General features: G+C 35.5%; 3 protein-coding genes across 7 annotated transcripts in view; 1 reads left to right on the forward strand and 2 right to left on the reverse strand.

The window, feature by feature from the left end:
- Positions 1 to 2,885, reverse strand: part of LOC106752802 (WAT1-related protein At1g68170-like) — a 28,284-nt gene extending 25,399 nt beyond the window's left edge. The window contains exons 1-2 of one of the 2 annotated variants that reach the window (XR_002666689.1): positions 2,663 to 2,885; positions 1,080 to 1,248 (exon numbers count right to left, since the gene is read on the reverse strand). The gene's annotated coding sequence lies outside the window, so the exon portion shown is untranslated. Of the gene's footprint in view, positions 1 to 1,079; positions 1,249 to 2,662 lie in introns of those variants that run through there. The other variant, XM_022777304.1, reaches the window with a different exon arrangement.
- A 1,203-nt stretch (positions 2,886 to 4,088) lies between these two features.
- On the forward strand, positions 4,089 to 6,461 carry LOC106752805 (WAT1-related protein At1g68170). The gene is made up of 7 exons (XM_022777276.1): positions 4,089 to 4,288; positions 4,402 to 4,464; positions 4,546 to 4,662; positions 5,055 to 5,298; positions 5,574 to 5,732; positions 5,862 to 6,013; positions 6,093 to 6,461. Exons 1-7 carry the CDS (start codon positions 4,089 to 4,091, stop codon positions 6,319 to 6,321), a joined length of 1,164 nt encoding a protein of 387 aa, XP_022632997.1. The 3' UTR covers positions 6,322 to 6,461.
- On the reverse strand, positions 5,219 to 16,082 carry LOC106752790 (putative pentatricopeptide repeat-containing protein At1g12700, mitochondrial). 4 transcript variants are annotated; one of them, XM_022777274.1, is made up of 4 exons: positions 13,250 to 16,082; positions 12,267 to 12,460; positions 12,002 to 12,113; positions 5,219 to 5,328 (listed from the first exon to the last, which is right to left on the reverse strand). In XM_022777274.1, the coding sequence occupies exon 1, from the start codon at positions 15,458 to 15,460 to the stop codon at positions 13,655 to 13,657; it is 1,806 nt and encodes a 601-aa protein (XP_022632995.1). In that variant the 5' UTR covers positions 15,461 to 16,082; the 3' UTR covers positions 5,219 to 5,328; positions 12,002 to 12,113; positions 12,267 to 12,460; positions 13,250 to 13,654. The 4 variants fall into 4 exon arrangements, with proteins under 4 accessions (XP_022632995.1, XP_022632996.1, XP_014490047.1 ...); XM_022777275.1 differs by lacking the exon at positions 5,219 to 5,328 and adding an exon at positions 9,586 to 9,604; XM_014634561.2 differs by lacking the exon at positions 5,219 to 5,328 and adding an exon at positions 11,296 to 11,770.
- Between the last annotated feature and the right edge of the window lie 348 nt (positions 16,083 to 16,430).

Below are 16,430 nucleotides of genomic sequence, written 5' to 3' on the forward strand. Positions count from 1 at the left end.
TGGAAGAACAATTTACCTTTTCCGGGCAGCAGAATGAAATTGGTGGAGATGAAAGCTTTTGGTTGCCAAGATGTTCTAGGTATCTACAGGAGGAAGATTTTACTGTTCAATTTTTTTTTTTTAGAATTAGGGGAAGATTGCAATGAAAGAAAAAAGAACTTGGGAGGGTTTGCACAGAGAAGAGAAACGTGAAAGGAGCTGAAAGCTTCTAAGTGAAAATAAAAGAATAAAAATCTAATTTTATTTTATTTTATTTTTTTTAAATAGTTTTCCCCTTTTCACTTGATTGTCACTTGTCTCTTTTCCATTTTGACAAAATTCTCAGGCTTTACAAAATTACTTTATAGAAGAGTGCAGAAATAAAATCCTAAAAATAGCAAAATTACATAAACTAAAAACCTAATTTTTAAATATAGGAAAATCTGAATTTAACATGCATAAACTAGAAAATACAGGTTATTACTAGCTCTCTAAAACGGTTCTTACAAGTCACCCAATGAAGTAATTCTAACTACTGAATGAAATTGTGTAGTCCACTTCCAATTGGCGGCTTCACGACAACGTTAGTTTTCATATTATTCTAAGGCAAACCCTTCACATTGCACATGTGTTTCATGCTAGGCTTTCCTTTTCCAAATTGTAGTTTTTCTCGTTTCGTTTTCTAAGCCATCATCAATTTGAATTTGGATTCTCTTAAAGATGTCTCATGCTGTTCCTTGGAGTTGTTTTGTTGTTGTCATCGCCACGTTCTGTTGGAAAAATCTCCCTATACACACTCATACACACTCATACCACCTGTTGGGAAAAACGGTGAACCCACACAAATAATTTTACTCTTCAATCCATTATGGGTTTGACCCACACAAATAATATTACTCTTCAATCTATGGTGGGTTGCTTTCATTAAACTTTGACAACCTTTAAATTGGTGCAAATTGGATCTTGGACCAATTACAAATAATAAAAACTGACAATAAAATATGAACTTACCTACAAATAAAATCTCCTTATTCTATCATAAAATAATATTCTATCTAGATAAACCAAAATCATAACTACTATTCTTATTTTATCTCTATCAAATCAAACCAAATATTATTAGACCCAAAACTAATAAAATAATAAATTTCTAAATTTAAGTTTATCTCAACACGTTCATGTTCTAATTGAATTTTACGTACATGCACTCTACATCAACACCCATAGAGAGTGGTGAGATGAAAGATTAAAGCTATTCCTCCCTTGCTCCTGCGGGATAATAAATACGCAAGATGAGTACCTATATTAATAAATGTCAGATTGCCATTTTTAAATATAAAGATCATATTCAGTCAAAAATCTAGAGATTGAATTATTATTACAGGACCAAAAATATTATTAAGCTTTAGAGGTAACTTCGTCTTTTTAAATAATTTAAAAAATAAAGTGTTTCTGTACATAATTTAGTAGGACCGAAAGATACACCTTTCTGTTGTAGCTTTCTTTATTTTGTGATGTTTGATCTCTTGTTCCAAGCTCTTCAAGTTCGAATGAAGGGAAAGGGTATATGTAAAAGGTACTCCAACACTCAATGACTTTGCGTGAAAATAATGATAATATTCAATAGAGAGTAAGTATTCATAATTAATTCAAAGTTGTTTACCTTTGCGACTTAACCAAGTTATTTTATGGACACTAAACTGTCATAGGTCCACCAAAACGATCTTACCTTTTAATTTTCGTCGGTTACTCATTAACAGCTTTCTTAACCTGCAATCAGTTATCAATATTTTTAATCATTATGTTATTAGTTTATTAACTTATTTTATTTGTTCAATCCATTGACCCAATAACAATGTCTTAAACGCTGACCCAATTATGACCTAACATAATATCTTGGGGGTTACTCCCTACACCTCCCCATTTGCTGCCTCCACCTCCTCATTTATTTTTTACCTTTCATTCTATTTTTTTATTCCTATTCTATCCTTTTAATATAAGTTTACTTTAGATTAAAATTTTATAATTTTTACTCACTATAATTATTTCATTCTTACTCGTTAGTCATCGTGGTTCCTCTTCTCTTTGCTGTGAGAATTTAGTGAGTGAAAGATTAGTGAAAAAAATTATTTTAAGAATTACAAAAATTCATCTCTCTATTGAAGGTAGTGGTGCTCTGAAAACTTCTGGGTGAATAAACGTCAGTAACCCTTCACAAAAATAAACCAGTACGTAACTTAAACGGATATGAGTATCCGTCTACGGATGTCAACTTCCGTTTCGCTATGCTAAGGTTCCTTTTAGGTCCCAACTTTTGAGTAATGTGTACGTTGCAGAGGTTGGTTAATGGCAGTAAAAAAAAAGAATGAAAATCTAAATTTAAAAAATTGAATTTTGGGATGAAGTCAAGAGGAAAAAGCTGATCAATGATGCCGCAGTTGAAAGCAAAATGCCAAATACTACGATTCAGAATTTTGGAAACTGAGGTTTGACAGCTAATTCTCTTTTTTAATCCTTAAGATCCTCAATCATTCATCTTCCACTTTACCCAATTACATTTTACTATTCAAGTTTTAATCTTCAACAACATTGCTTCAAAAGGGTACTTTTAAATTCTGTAGAATGAACTCAAATTGTGTATTTATTTAAAGTAAAGTTGCTTCAACAAAGACGAAGCACTAACCGTCGCGAACCATCCAATGTAAACAGTGAAACACCACCGCACACAACAATAGGGCACAACACCGCACCGCATCACAGCAACGCACCACCACACTGCACCACAGCAACGCACCACCGCACCGCACCGGAGAGCAAAGTAAAGTTTGGAGAGTTTGGATGAGAAGAAGAGTCATAAAGTTGGAAGAAGAAGGGACAGATCTAAAATTTGGGGAGGTGTGGGCTGTGAGGCTCTGAGGAGAATAAAAATAAATTATATAGCTTCAGGGTTTCTCCTGAATACCATTAAAAGTAAAAACTAAAAAAAGAATACAATAAGGTTAAAAATGTCAAAACAAAAAGGATATTGTTGTAATAAAAAAAGAAAGACAGAAAATTGGGGAGGTGGAGGGTGAAATGGGAGAGGTAGAGGGAGTAACCCCCTAATATCTTTGAACGTTGATCCAATTATAGTACAATCATCAATAATTTTAGTGTTGGCTCAACATTTAACCTGCTTGATCGTTGATAGAAGAAAACGATTACAAATATTAATCACTCTACCTATCCTCTGTAACGTACAAAAAGTAAGAGGTAAGTTATTTTATTTTCATTCCAGAAAACGTAGGTCATTGTCCGGAAAATAAATTCCGAAAGTCAAATTCAAAAAAAAAAATCAAAAAGATATTTCTAGAAAAATAAAATTCTGGAAATATATTGAAATAAAATTCTAGAATATATTTTTTATTTCGGGATTAAATTTTCCCGAAGTAACTTTAAAAAATAGGCAAAAGTGGAAATTAAATAAATTGATAGAGTGTAGATGAAAATGATAAGACAAAGGAAGCAAAACCCCACAAAATATAATTCAAACCTATAGGCAAATACAAACTTTGAATTAAAACCAAGATTTCGGTTCTTTTGCCCAATTTGTTTTCAAAGATTATCAAATCAGTAATTAACAAGTGCTCAAGATGAAGGGCATCATAGAAACTTCGTAGGAGTTATAACTTCAACAACTCTGGCCTGCAGACCTTTTGGAACTTTCTAAAAGGCAACCATACGTCATCAGGTGTTGCAAATAAAGATATTAAAAATATATATATAATTTATAAAAGACTTTAAAATGTAAAGGAAGGGGCCAAAAACAAATAAAAAATCGCACAAATTGAACTCATTTTGTCTCCTTATCAAATCTAAACTGCATGTCTGCATAATATAGCAAAGGGGCATTTTTCTAAGTGATACATATTCTCTGCATAAAAGAAGTTCACAAATCTGTTGCCCATTATTTAATTTGAATAACACTAGCCAAAGTTTAGTATTGTGAAAACAAAAAAGTGGGATCAGAAGCTGATGCTTCTCATTATTATTATTCATGCTGCATTGCTTCACCAAGTATTGTATACTTTGGGAAGCTAGGATTGCATATTGGTCATAGGTGCTGGAATATGGATGATTTAAACAAAGTTGAAGCCACAGGCAATGTGAAGCCTGTACTGTTAATGATACTGCTCCAGACTCTATATGCAGTGGTGAATATCATGTTAAAGATAGTAGCAGATGATGGAATGAGCTTAGGTATTCTTATTGCCTACCGATTCATCTTTGCTACTGCCTTCATTGTTCCCCTAGCTCTCATCGTTGAAAGGTGTTTCTCACAGCTAGTTTCATTTCCCATGCACATAACATAATCTTATGTAGTAATAAAAGCTAATGTTATTTCCAATCTATCTACTTTTATTTTGATACGTGTTTCACCAGGAAGAGTCTGCAATATGTTACTGGGCAAGTTGCATTCCAAGGTTTTCTCTGTGGGTTATTTGGGTAACATTTCTAATGCCCTAATTCATTTAATATAGAATATTTAACCAAAATATGTAAAGATGATGATTTGCAATTTTTCAGGGGATCCTTCCTACAAGCTATGTACGTTAAATCGTTGGCCTTGACGTCTGCAGTATATGTTTCAGCCATGTTGAATCTCGTCCCTGGTGTCACCTACCTTATGTCTATTTCTCTTGGGTACGCTCCATGTAACCTTGCATATCAAACAATGAACTTCAAGATGAGGGTTTTCAGAAGAAATTTTTTTAAAAATATTATATATATATTTATTTTGCAGACTATACTGTGAAAATCTTCAATTATAATCAGAAATCAGTACAAGTAACACTTACTCAACCGTCTTCAAGTTCTTTAATGTTTTTTTGTTGAAAATCTCACATCTTATAGATGAATGTAAACGTCGTCTTATAAACTGATTTTGTAAGATTGAATTAAGTTTAAAGTCTACTTCTAATATTTTTCAATGGTGATTTTCAACTGTGAACAAATTTTACCGAATAGAAAAGTTTATGACTAGCATTTGATCAAATGTTGGGGATACAATCCCCCATCCCTGCTAAATTATGCAGACTTGAGAAGGCAAATCTTGGAACAGCAGGTGGCAGGGCCAAGTTGGTGGGAACTTTAATAGGAATTGGTGGTGCCATGATCCTCTCTTTCTACAAAGGAAGAAAGCTATGCCTTTGGTCATCACATATTGGCTTGTTACACCATGCACCATCACCACATGGTGCCCCCACAGGTTCTCTCTTGTGGGGCTGCATGCTAGCCTTTGGATCCGCTTTGAGTTTCTCAGTGTGGTTGATAATCCAGGTTCAACTCATAATTGCCTTCAATAGCTTTCTGAAGATTTTACAAAAAGTGTGTTAGAAAGTACAACAGTATTATGATACTAATGCAAATCTACAGATTTTGGAAAATTTACTTTCAGGATCAATAATCAAACGAGTCTGCACACACCAAGAGTGTTTCTTAATAACATTACCAAAACCTTTTTACATTTTAAAGACATCCTAGAATTTCTCCAAATTCAGACAACTTTTTTGCCTAAACTAAGTCAGAAATTGAATTTTGTACGATAATCGCAGTCAAAGATGAGCGAGAAATTTCCGTGGCACTATTCAATTGCGGCTATGACATCTTCAACGGCCTCAATCCAATCCATTTCATTTGTTCTCTTTACGGAGAGAGATTGGAGCAAGTGGAAAATTGGTTGGAACTTTAGGCTCGTAACAGCACTTTCTGCGGTAGCTGATTAAATATTTGTTTTTTATGCTTTCTAAACACTCTCCTTTGCCATGACCAGCACACACATACAACCAAAATATTGCATGGTTAAAATGAAGTTAATTGTTGCTATATATATTATTTTGCAGGGAATTTTGACCTCTGGAGTGGGTTACACCCTTTTAGCGTGGGGTGTGCGAAGGAAGGGACCACTATTTGCGTCTGCTTTTAGTCCTCTAATGGTGGTGATTTTGACCCTCGTCGAGCCTTTGATACTAGATAAATGTCCCAACCTTGGAAGGTGAATTAAACAACTAAATTAGCTGTGCAATTGTATGTGAACCTTCAAGTTTTTCATTTAAAGTGTGAGTGCTGTGCAGTGTTACAGGATCAGTGGTGGTTGTGGGGGGATTGTACCTGCTGCTGTGGGGAAAATGCAAGGAAACACAGATTAAGCAGAACGAGGTGTTCTCAAAAGACTCTGTTCAATGTGAAACAATCCACTTTACCAACCCATCTCTAGCAAGCTGGCAAAGGGATAAAGACAAGAAGATTGTAGCAAATGTTACTTCCTGTTCACCATCAACTACATCAACCATTCCTAAGTGAAAATTCAACACCACTAGGGTCGACCCAGTGGGAGAAATTGAGTAATTTGTGTGAGATTTCAAACATTTAAGCTAGCAATTCATACGAGCAGTTTATGCGCATCAAATACATGTGTTGTATTCTATGTTTATTACTTTGTTTTATGGGAAACCCTTACAGCAATTCACATTTAAATGGGAGTATATTCATACAATATTTTCCTTACTTTTGGAGAAAAAATAAAAGAAAATTTGTCTTAGTATTTCAATTATGCAGTAAAAGTTAAAGAAATCCAAAGTAAATTGCCTTAGAAAGTAATAATGTGATATGATAAAGGATTCGAACATCAAGATGAAAAATTATTCCAATAGTCATTATTCCATAATGATAAAATTGAAGTGTAAATTATCATAGGTGGACTAACTATCGTAATAACAAAAACATAGGTGAGACCAAATAAATGGAAATAATCCCAGGAAAACAACAATCAGCGTCTAGAATGTACACAATTGAAATAAAGGTTATACCAGGATTCAATTTTATAGCATAACCTTACACAAGAGCAAGCCTTGAAATTATACTTACAAAAACAAATTTTATAAAAGGTTAAACCATTCCCAAGATCCCTATTTTTGTTACTCGTTTCAAGTTTCAAATCCTTCAATTTTTTATATCCATTGAATTTTTATTTTTGAAAAATTGATCCAATAAGATAATAAGATATTTGACGTTAGTACCATATTAACATCGAAAATGTTTCTTTAACATCCCATTTTGACACAAATTTGACACCGGCTTGGTGTCAAATTTCAATTGGCTTTTTTCTTTTAAATGGAAATGGCTTTTTAAAATACTGACGAGGGTAGAATAGGAATTCTCAGATATGAAATTTCATTTGGCAGTTTCGTTTTCTTCTCTTTCACTTTGGTTCTGAAGCTTCTTGTCTCCCATCACTCTTTTCATTCCCGGTTGCTTCATCTCTCCAATCCTTTGCTTTCTCCATTGCACCTTTTGTCTCATCTCAACCCAAAAAAAGCTATCTTTCGCAAGGTAAGCTATCTTTCGCAAGGTAAGCTCTATTTCGCATATCCCCTTTTTGGGTGGCTTTGGGCGTTGTGTGTGTGTTTCGTCATTTCGTCCCCTTCTCGCATTGTTCTCTTTGACGTTATTTATTCATTTTGTGTTTTGTGAACCCTAAGCCACCATTGATTTTTTGGTCTCTTTCGCGTTTTCATTTTTTGTGCAGTTGCAATGCCTTCCGGAATCCCAAAGGTAAGTTAAAGTTTAGGTCTTTTCTTTAGTCACATTTTTTTGGTTAGTAATAACAATCTTTTCGTAATCTTTTGTAGTGGAGGGTCTAAATGTCTATGGATTGGACGGCCTAGAAGCACGACTTGGTAACATTGAGAACCGAGAAGCACGAGTTGGAAACATTGAGAACCCAATACAGGAACCTCCCTGACCATTTTATCATTTCACTTTGTAGTTTTAATTTGGTCTTTACATGTATTTGCTTTCATTTGGAACTTGTATGCATTACTGGAATATTGTACTATTTTTATTACTTCAAATGCGTATCAGAATTTCATAGTTTCGTTTTAAATTTTGTTTGAATGTTTCGCGTATTATATTTCACATATATATAACCAATTACAAATGAAAGAACTCAATAACGGGCAATGAACACTGAAATTGAACTGTGGTCCACTATGGTCCCCTATGTTATCACTGGTGGCTCCTTCAGTTCAACAGGATGTCCAAAACCAAAAAAAGACTCGCGTAAACGATTACGAGCTGGTGGTAAACGATTACAAAGCACAATTTGACAGCATACATAGAACAACTTCACTTGACTCAAGGTTCTCAACATGGGTGGTCCCCCCTACATCATGGGGGACCCAGAACATTAGGTTCAAGCCTCTCCTCACTCAAGAACCAAAAAATGCAATTTAAACCATTGGATTTGGTTAAAAAAACACTGTGGTCCCCTATGTTATCACTGGTGGCTCCTTTAGTTCAACAGGATGTCCAAATCCGTGTTCAGACTCGCGTAAACGATTACGAGCTACTTGTAAACGATTAAAAGCACATTTTCACAGCATACATAGAACAACTTCACTTGACTCAAGGTTCTCAACATGGGTGGTCCCCCCCTACATCATGGGGGACCCAAAACATTAGGTTCAAGCCTCTCCTCACTCAAGAACCAAAAAATACAATTTAAACCATTGGATTTGGTTAAAAACACACTGTGGTCCCCCATGTTATCACTGGTGGCTCCTTCAGTTCAACAGGATGTCCAAATTCGTGTTCAGACTCGTGTAAACGATTATGAGCTGCTTGTAAATAATTACAAAGCACATTTTCACAGCAGAGGTACCAGAACTAGAGTTGTGGTCCCCTGTGTTTTAACAGGTGGCTCCTTCTGTTAAACAGGTTGTCCATAACCTGAGTAAGACTCGCGTAATCGTTTACAAGGCCATTGTAAACGATTACATTACATACTTTACCACCATTATCTTCACCAGTTCAGCTATATTCATCAAATCACAACCATTAATTCATTTTTTTCCACAAACATTATCAGTTGCAAATCAAAATATAAAGCACTTCAATAAAAGACACATTACATTTGCAATTATGAATTACATAAATGTATTCAACCAAACATGGATGTTCTATATATTGAACCAAATAGGTTTAATTACATCTTCTTTTTCTTGTTATAAGACTCAAGTCTAATACAATAATTACTCATTTTTCTTTCTAACTACTACATTTGCGGTGTATGATGTCCTCAGTGTTTGGCTCTTAAAATGCCTTCTTGAACCAATCCTAACATACGTCTTCAATTGTGATTGGTTGTTGGACATTCCACCCGGTGCATTTGGCGACATTACCACTCAACTCTAAAAACCAAGCAAATTGAGTCTTCGAAATGAGTTCTCGTTGCTCCTCTGTCAACCGTTCGTTGAGAGTGCAAACATACATAGTTGAAAATGAATGACGAATAGTCAACTGCCCAAAGAAAATAACTCAAATGAAAACACCAAAACAAATAACAAAAACCCATCATGTGTGGAAGAAACGACAAGAACCCCAATACCCAAACGTAAAACCCAATACCCAAACCTACAACGGGAGAAGGCATTTACTTTGGTCCAACGAAGGTCCATTCCGGAACTTCCTATTTCAGCAAAACTGAGACAACAGGAGATGCAAGAAGAAGGCAATGGAGAGGACAAAAACGCCGGGAGAACCACAGACCGCAAGGGAGAGGAGGAAATATCAAAGAGAACGAAATCTGACACAGAAAACTAATGAAACTGGTCAAGGGTAGAATTGGAAGCAAAATTGTCTTAAACCCTTTTCATTTTGCAGGCCAAAATTTAAAAAAAAACAAAAAACAAAAAAAAACTAGCCAATTGGACCTTGACACCTGTCGATGTCAAATGTGTGTCAAAATTTAGGTGTCAAAATAACGAAACCCTATTAACATGGTTAAAGAGAATATCACATGTGAGTTTATGATTTTTTTATTCTTTTAAACATTTTATTTTTATTTTTATATTTTATTTTAAAAATAAAAAATTATCACTGACAATGACATGTAACAATGACAGTATGGCATAACAATGATAGTACAACGTGACACTGACAGTGCCATGTATATTGTCATACCACGTATCATTACATTAATCTTTCTTTATTTTTATTTTGTCTCAATTTAATCTTTAATAAAATTAAACATTTTTGTCCCACCCTAAATTAAAACAATTTACTTTTGTATAAATGCTATACAAATATTTTTATTAAATATTTTTAACAAGATTAAGTTTATTTATAATTATATTTAATTAATCATATAAATGTTAATTATGTTCTTTAAATATATTTATAAAAGATAAAAAAAAATATAATGATATAACATGCTGTATGAATTTTTCAATAGTGAACAAATTAATAAAGTGAAAATTTTTTAGGCATTCCCTTTTCTCTTCTAATATATTCGGGATAAGGCAAATTCGTGATCCCCCTAATTCAACTGTCCCCCTGAATTAGTTCTTCCAACTCTGGATTCCATCGTGGTTCCTCCTTCCCTTCTACTTGTGTTGACATTACTGGAACTTGATTATTTCCTATTCCCCTTTAAAGTTTTCACGCTAGAAATTACACCTTCGCTACCTTGATAACGACTTTAATAGCCTCCACTTCTGTTCGTTGTTCTCTCCCCATTCTAATCTCTTTCGAAACCTCCTCCACATCTCTCACAACCACCATAGCCCTCAAAAGATCCTTAGGATTATGCAGTCTTATTTGACTTCTTATGTTAGAATGTAAGCTTGTCCCACCAACATTTCAAACTCTTGAATATCCTCCTCTATTTCGCCTTTCTGCCTAACAGCTGACAGTTTTTCGAACACTAAACATCTTTCTTTCTCCCCAAATCTCCTATAAGCGCTTTTGTCAACTCCTTCCAAGTAGGATCTTTGGTTTTCTTCTTCCAAAACCTCCTTCCAATGAAAGCCAATTTGATTTTCTTTCTAGATGTAACCTCTTGAACTTCAAAGAATTTTTCTGCCCTTGTTATCCACCCCACTAAATCTCCTCCTTCAAACGTGGGAAGTTCAACTCTCTTCATCCATTCCTCATGATTCTCCTTTCTCTCTTCCTCCCATTCTTCTTTAGTTTCATCCCTTTTTCCCACTCTGTCTCCGTACACACGCGCTCTACTTCCTTCAAATCCTTTTCAATATTTTTCATTTTTTGCAGCAAATCCTCCATCATGTCACTAAGCCCCTGGAATAGGCTCCACATTCCACCCTCGACTCTTTAATTACACGAGTATTTTCCGTCACCAGTCTCTCCACTATACTCAAGCGACTCTCCATGTCTGACTGTTTCTTTGATCCGACAAGTTACACCAATTGTTAGGTTTCTTAGTGACAAGAAACCTAGATTCTATCTCAAAATAAACAATCACAAACAGAAAAATGAATCCTCACTGTGACGAAGCAGTTTATTGAATGGAAAAGACTAAAACAATCAACAACCTCCAAGGGAAAACATTCACTTCTAAACAGGACAGTCTCTGTTTAGAAATAAAATACTCAACCAGAACTAGTACACGCCCACCTCCAAAATTACTCAAATAAACAACAACAAAAATTACCCTCAAATCCACGCAATCATTCTCTCCCAATCACCCCCAAGTGAACACACCCTAAAAGACAAAAACTGCCTAATAACTAATTAAAACTTCCCCTAACTGCTATTTAAACTCCTCCTAACTACCCCTAACCACTTCTTACTAACTTCTATGTTTTATATTTCCTAACTTAAACCTTCAAAGGCCTATCACCCTACCATACCTGGTATTTGGATGAAACAATTGATTACAATAATTCTTGACACCGAACAGCATTTGCTTGGATTATGTTCTTTAGCCTCAGTTATGACATTTTCTATGCTACAATAAATGAAGATAGAAACCATAAGCATTAGTTATCATCATTTTCTATAAAAGAATTGTTTGAGTTAAGGAAAAGTCTGGAATTGTCCTGAAACAGAGAGGGAAAAGAAACTTGTATATACAAGTTTCATCTCATTAGAGCCCTCCAGTCCCTCAAAATATACACCAAAGAAAGGCATTGTGTTAATTAAGGTGAGAAAATACAAAATGTAGCCACACTGGAACTACCTCAAAAGTTCATCCATTCCAACTGATGGTCAAATAGCTATATAGGAGGCACAACAATGTTTGTTATTCTGAGTTCCTCTGATCTTTCATCAACATAAAGTAATTCACAGTCCTACAACCAAATATAGCAAACATGTTCAACTTGCTGGAAAATATACCTTATTATACATAATTTCCACTAAATTGCAGAGAATTCGATTTTTTCCTAAAATAAAAATCAAAAGGAGTTAGACAAATCAAACCCAAAATAATTATAAATATTTACCTCCCAAGCATCTTTCTAAGCAGCGAAAGAACTTGAGATAGGTTAAGAAATCAATTAGACACATTGGTGGTCACCCTAGAGTCTTTTATAAGAGAGTGTGGATTCAAACTCCTCAACAATATTATCTTCACATTTTGAACAATCATGCATGATGGGCATGACGGGCAGAGAAACAGGAAGCTTCTTTACCGAACCTGTATAACAATAGTCATCACAAATACCACCTCAGACATAAAAAGTGCATATCTTAATGCGCATCATGCTAGGCAATCACGTACAGTCCTCTTAAAATGGTTAAGCAATTGGATAAATATTTCTCCTTATAACAAATTATTTTAAATTGCGAGAGCAAAAAATGGTTTCACTTATGACATGTGTAATGATAATCAGTTCAGTAAAATAGGAGTCTTGAAGGAACAAGATCCTGCAATAAAAGTGTAACAAATAGTTCATACATAGCTAAGACAAAACCATTGGGAATCTATATTTTCCATATAATAAAGGACTGATAAAGCACCACCTTGATGTAGACCGTTAGAATCCTATAAACATTATAACCAATAATATTAAGATCAATTAGATTGATTTTATATTATGTTATTACCTAAAACAGGGTAACTGAATCTTACGTAATTATGTCCTTTCACCCATAAATTGAATAGCCCTGTTGTGAACTAAACACAGTTTATCCGCATACTGATTTACTCTGGCAGAATTTTAGGCTCTCAATTATCATTTCCTAGCAAAATTGAGCACTTTATCTCTAATGTTGTGGGGAAACAAAATATGCTACTCTAGTTTCATCAAAAAACTTACTTGAAGGCAAACATATACTCAAGTAAAAAGAACTGCCCAACTCCATAAAAATGCAACGATACTGCTCAATATCTGAATTGCATAAAAGTCTATTTATTCTAAGCTATTTTAATAAGCTCTTGAGGATATATCAAAATAAATGTGCATGCAGAGATGAACAAACTTACCAATAAAAATGTCAAGGAGTAATTCCCTTTAAAAGCTTAAGCTGTTCAGTGGAGCTAAAGAAAAGTTCATCTAAAATCGCCTTAACAACAGCTTCTTGAGCTTGAAGTGTGGACGGAGCACAAACACACTTCCCCTGAGTTAATTATGAAGAATAGAAACAACAGGGACCAAACTCACAAGTCCTTATTTATAGAAGTTATGATAACATTTTAAGGACCAACTCTCCTACTCACATAATTGGTCAGGTGGAAGTACTTTAACGGAAATGGTTTTGTATTCTTAACAATTATGTTCTGACGTAGAGACCATTCTAGTTCTCAATTTGGGATCCTATAAATAAGAATTGTGAAACCAGAATGAACTAGATTTGAATAAAGCTCTAGTGAAACTCTTGAAATGTGCTATCATTTGGGAAACAAATATTCTTGAATTTCAGTGTCTCCTTTGTTAGTAGATAAATAGTTGATAATCAGTTTTGTGGTGGCAGCATCCACTGAAAAACCCTTGTCTTTCATAATTGCAAGGTATTTTATTGACCTTGCAATCTCCTTTTTTGTCAGCAAGCCCTGGACAAAGACATTGTAAGTGCAGTTATTTGGCGGGCAGTTCTCTTCCATATTCATCAGCAAGTCTTCAGCTTTATCTAACAGTCCTTGTTTACAGAGACCCTTAATCATAACGGTATACGTATAAACGTTAATTTGCAAGCCTTTAGCAGGCAAACTAGAAAACAGTTCCCATGCATCATTCAATTTCCCAGAACTGCATATTCCGTCAAGTAAAATGGTATAAATGAAAATATTAAGATCCAAATTACTCTTCTCCATTGCCTCAACCAATGACACTGCCTCAGAAAGGAGATTTCCTTTACACAGGCCATCCAACATAACAGCACAAGTTTGAATATTAGGAACCTTACCATGTTCATGCATATTAAAAAACAGATCTTTGGCAGATAATGACTGACCTGCTTGACAAAACCCACCTATAAGAGTGGTCCAAGTGACAACATCAGGTACAAATCCCATCTTACCCATTTCCTCCAACAGATACATAGCCTTGTTAATGTTTTTGTTCTTGCACCATCCATGGATAAGTGAAGTAAAAACTGCAATGTCCGGTAAACAGCCCCCGTTAACCATAAAATTAAATATTCGCATGGCCTCATTCATTTGGTTTTGCAAACAATAAACGTGAATCAGTGAATTATATGTAAAGACATCCGGTTTTTCACCCATTATAATCATAAACCCAATCACACTTTTAGCCTGCGTTACTTTTCCTTCTTTGCAGAAAGAATCCACTAAAATATTGAGTGTTTGGACATCCGGCTTCATTCCCATTTTCATCATGTCATCCAGAAGAGAACCAACTTCTTTCCATCTTCCAAAATTGCAGAGACCTTGAATCAAACAAGTATAGGTGACAAGATTAGGCAAGACATCTTTTGCACCCATTTCAGAGAACAAATTTAATGCCTCATATACCAATCCATCCTTGCACAAACCATCCATAACACTGCTATAAACTACCACATTAGGTTTCCAATTCCTTTCCTCCATCTTCCTTAACCATCGAACTGCCGCCAAAGTGTCTCCCGTCTTACACAACCCATTAACCAACACCCCATAAGTGTATACATCTAATGGATACCCCAATTTCTCCATATGATCAGCCAACACCACTGCCTGATCCACATTGCCTTGCACACAAAGCCCATTAATGAGATTGGTAAGAGTCATCACAGTGGGCTCCAAACCAAGTTTGAACATGGTCCCCAAGACGGAGAACCCAAAAGATATCAACTTTAAGCGGCAAAGACAGTTGATCACAATATTAAGAGTAATGGTATCGGGTTCTATGCCTAGAGCAGAATACATGTGCTTAACCAAAGATATGGCAGTGGTGTAATGCCTCAACCTCACAATAACACCCAACAATAAAGTAAAGTCCTTCACAGAAGGCACAGGCTTCATTCTAGCCATTCTTTGAAACAAGTCCAAAGCTTCATCAAAGTTCTTCACTTGACCTGCCCTGCATTGGTGCCTCATGAAAATCAAGAACTGCGTCCCGTTGCTGTGCGTCTCAGCGTCATCTGTGTTAGTGCTAGTGACTATGGAAGTACCCTTCATGTGATGAAGACAAGGGAAACTAGAGAGATAGAGAAATCTTGAAGCATTCAAAGTTACTCTTTTGCTTCCGAGCAGCATCAGTGTCAGAAACAACTTGCTCCCTAATGGTTGCGAACGATGTTATCAAGATCGCGAGTCAACTCGTTAACTCAAACAAGTTTACCTTCCCATACCCTCAAACCTAGTTAACATCCAGGGAACGCCTGCGTTTCGCCGGAGGCAAACCCTTAACGAGCGGGAGACGCTGACGAGAAACACAGTAAATAATATGGAGATGATGATTAAATCTCACCGGATATAGCAGCGGCTGCCAAGGGTTCCTACGTCGCAAAGCAGCAAAGAGATGCAGGGTCCAATAGCGGCGAGTTTGCATCGAGTACAAGCGGAAGTGGCGCGCGGTGGCTTCTGTTGAAGATCCAGTTCGGCGGTGAGTAGCAGTGAACAAACTGGTGAACAGAAGCGGCGACGCAGATACAAGGAAGAATGGCTAGTCGGGGACTCACGGCGGTTCCTGGTGACGGGAATGGTGGCAGCGGCGGTCCAGGCTTCTGATATCTCTCAAACCACATTAAATCTTACCAAGACAGAGTCTCCATGAAGGAGACAACTACAAATAAAACAAAATAAGAATAAAAATGGAATTCAAAAAATATTGGGTGCAGAAAGACATTGACGAGGTGCTCTAATTATTGGATGATACAACAGGGAACACATTTTATTTTTAAAATTTCTTTTAGCATATTTCTTTTTATTTTTATTTTAAACTTTTGAAATTTTGATTGGATTTTTTCTTCATCATGGGCCTTGATTGTAATGATCCAGTATTTCCTGATGTAGAATTTTTCAATTACTTTCCTTCACTCACAGTGTTAACAATCCGAAATAGGAGGTCACTACGTTTAGCATACAGCATAGTTTTGGTAAAACCTCAGTGGATATACGAGTTAGTTTAGTGAATGATGAGTAAGCCTCTCTTTGTTTCAACATATTTACTATTCATGAAAAGATTTGTGCACATAAATATTGTAATTAACTCATCACCTATTTT

This window comes from Vigna radiata, unplaced genomic scaffold (assembly GCF_000741045.1).
Source record: "Vigna radiata var. radiata cultivar VC1973A unplaced genomic scaffold, Vradiata_ver6 scaffold_48, whole genome shotgun sequence".
In the NCBI taxonomy this organism is placed as follows: domain Eukaryota; kingdom Viridiplantae; phylum Streptophyta; class Magnoliopsida; order Fabales; family Fabaceae; genus Vigna; species Vigna radiata.

Excerpts from the sequence above, each read along its gene's own strand:
- LOC106752805 (XM_022777276.1), top strand. The coding sequence starts at position 4,089 with ATGGATGATTTAAACAAAGTTGAAGCCACAGGCAATGTGAAGCCTGTA. Across the intron at positions 4,465-4,545 it reads TTTCTCTGTGGGTTATTTGG|GGGATCCTTCCTACAAGCTA; the intron begins GTAACATTTCTA and ends GCAATTTTTCAG. Across the intron at positions 5,299-5,573 it reads CAGTGTGGTTGATAATCCAG|TCAAAGATGAGCGAGAAATT; the intron begins GTTCAACTCATA and ends CGATAATCGCAG.
- LOC106752790 (XM_022777274.1), bottom strand. The coding sequence starts at position 15,460 with ATGCTGCTCGGAAGCAAAAGAGTAACTTTGAATGCTTCAAGATTTCTC.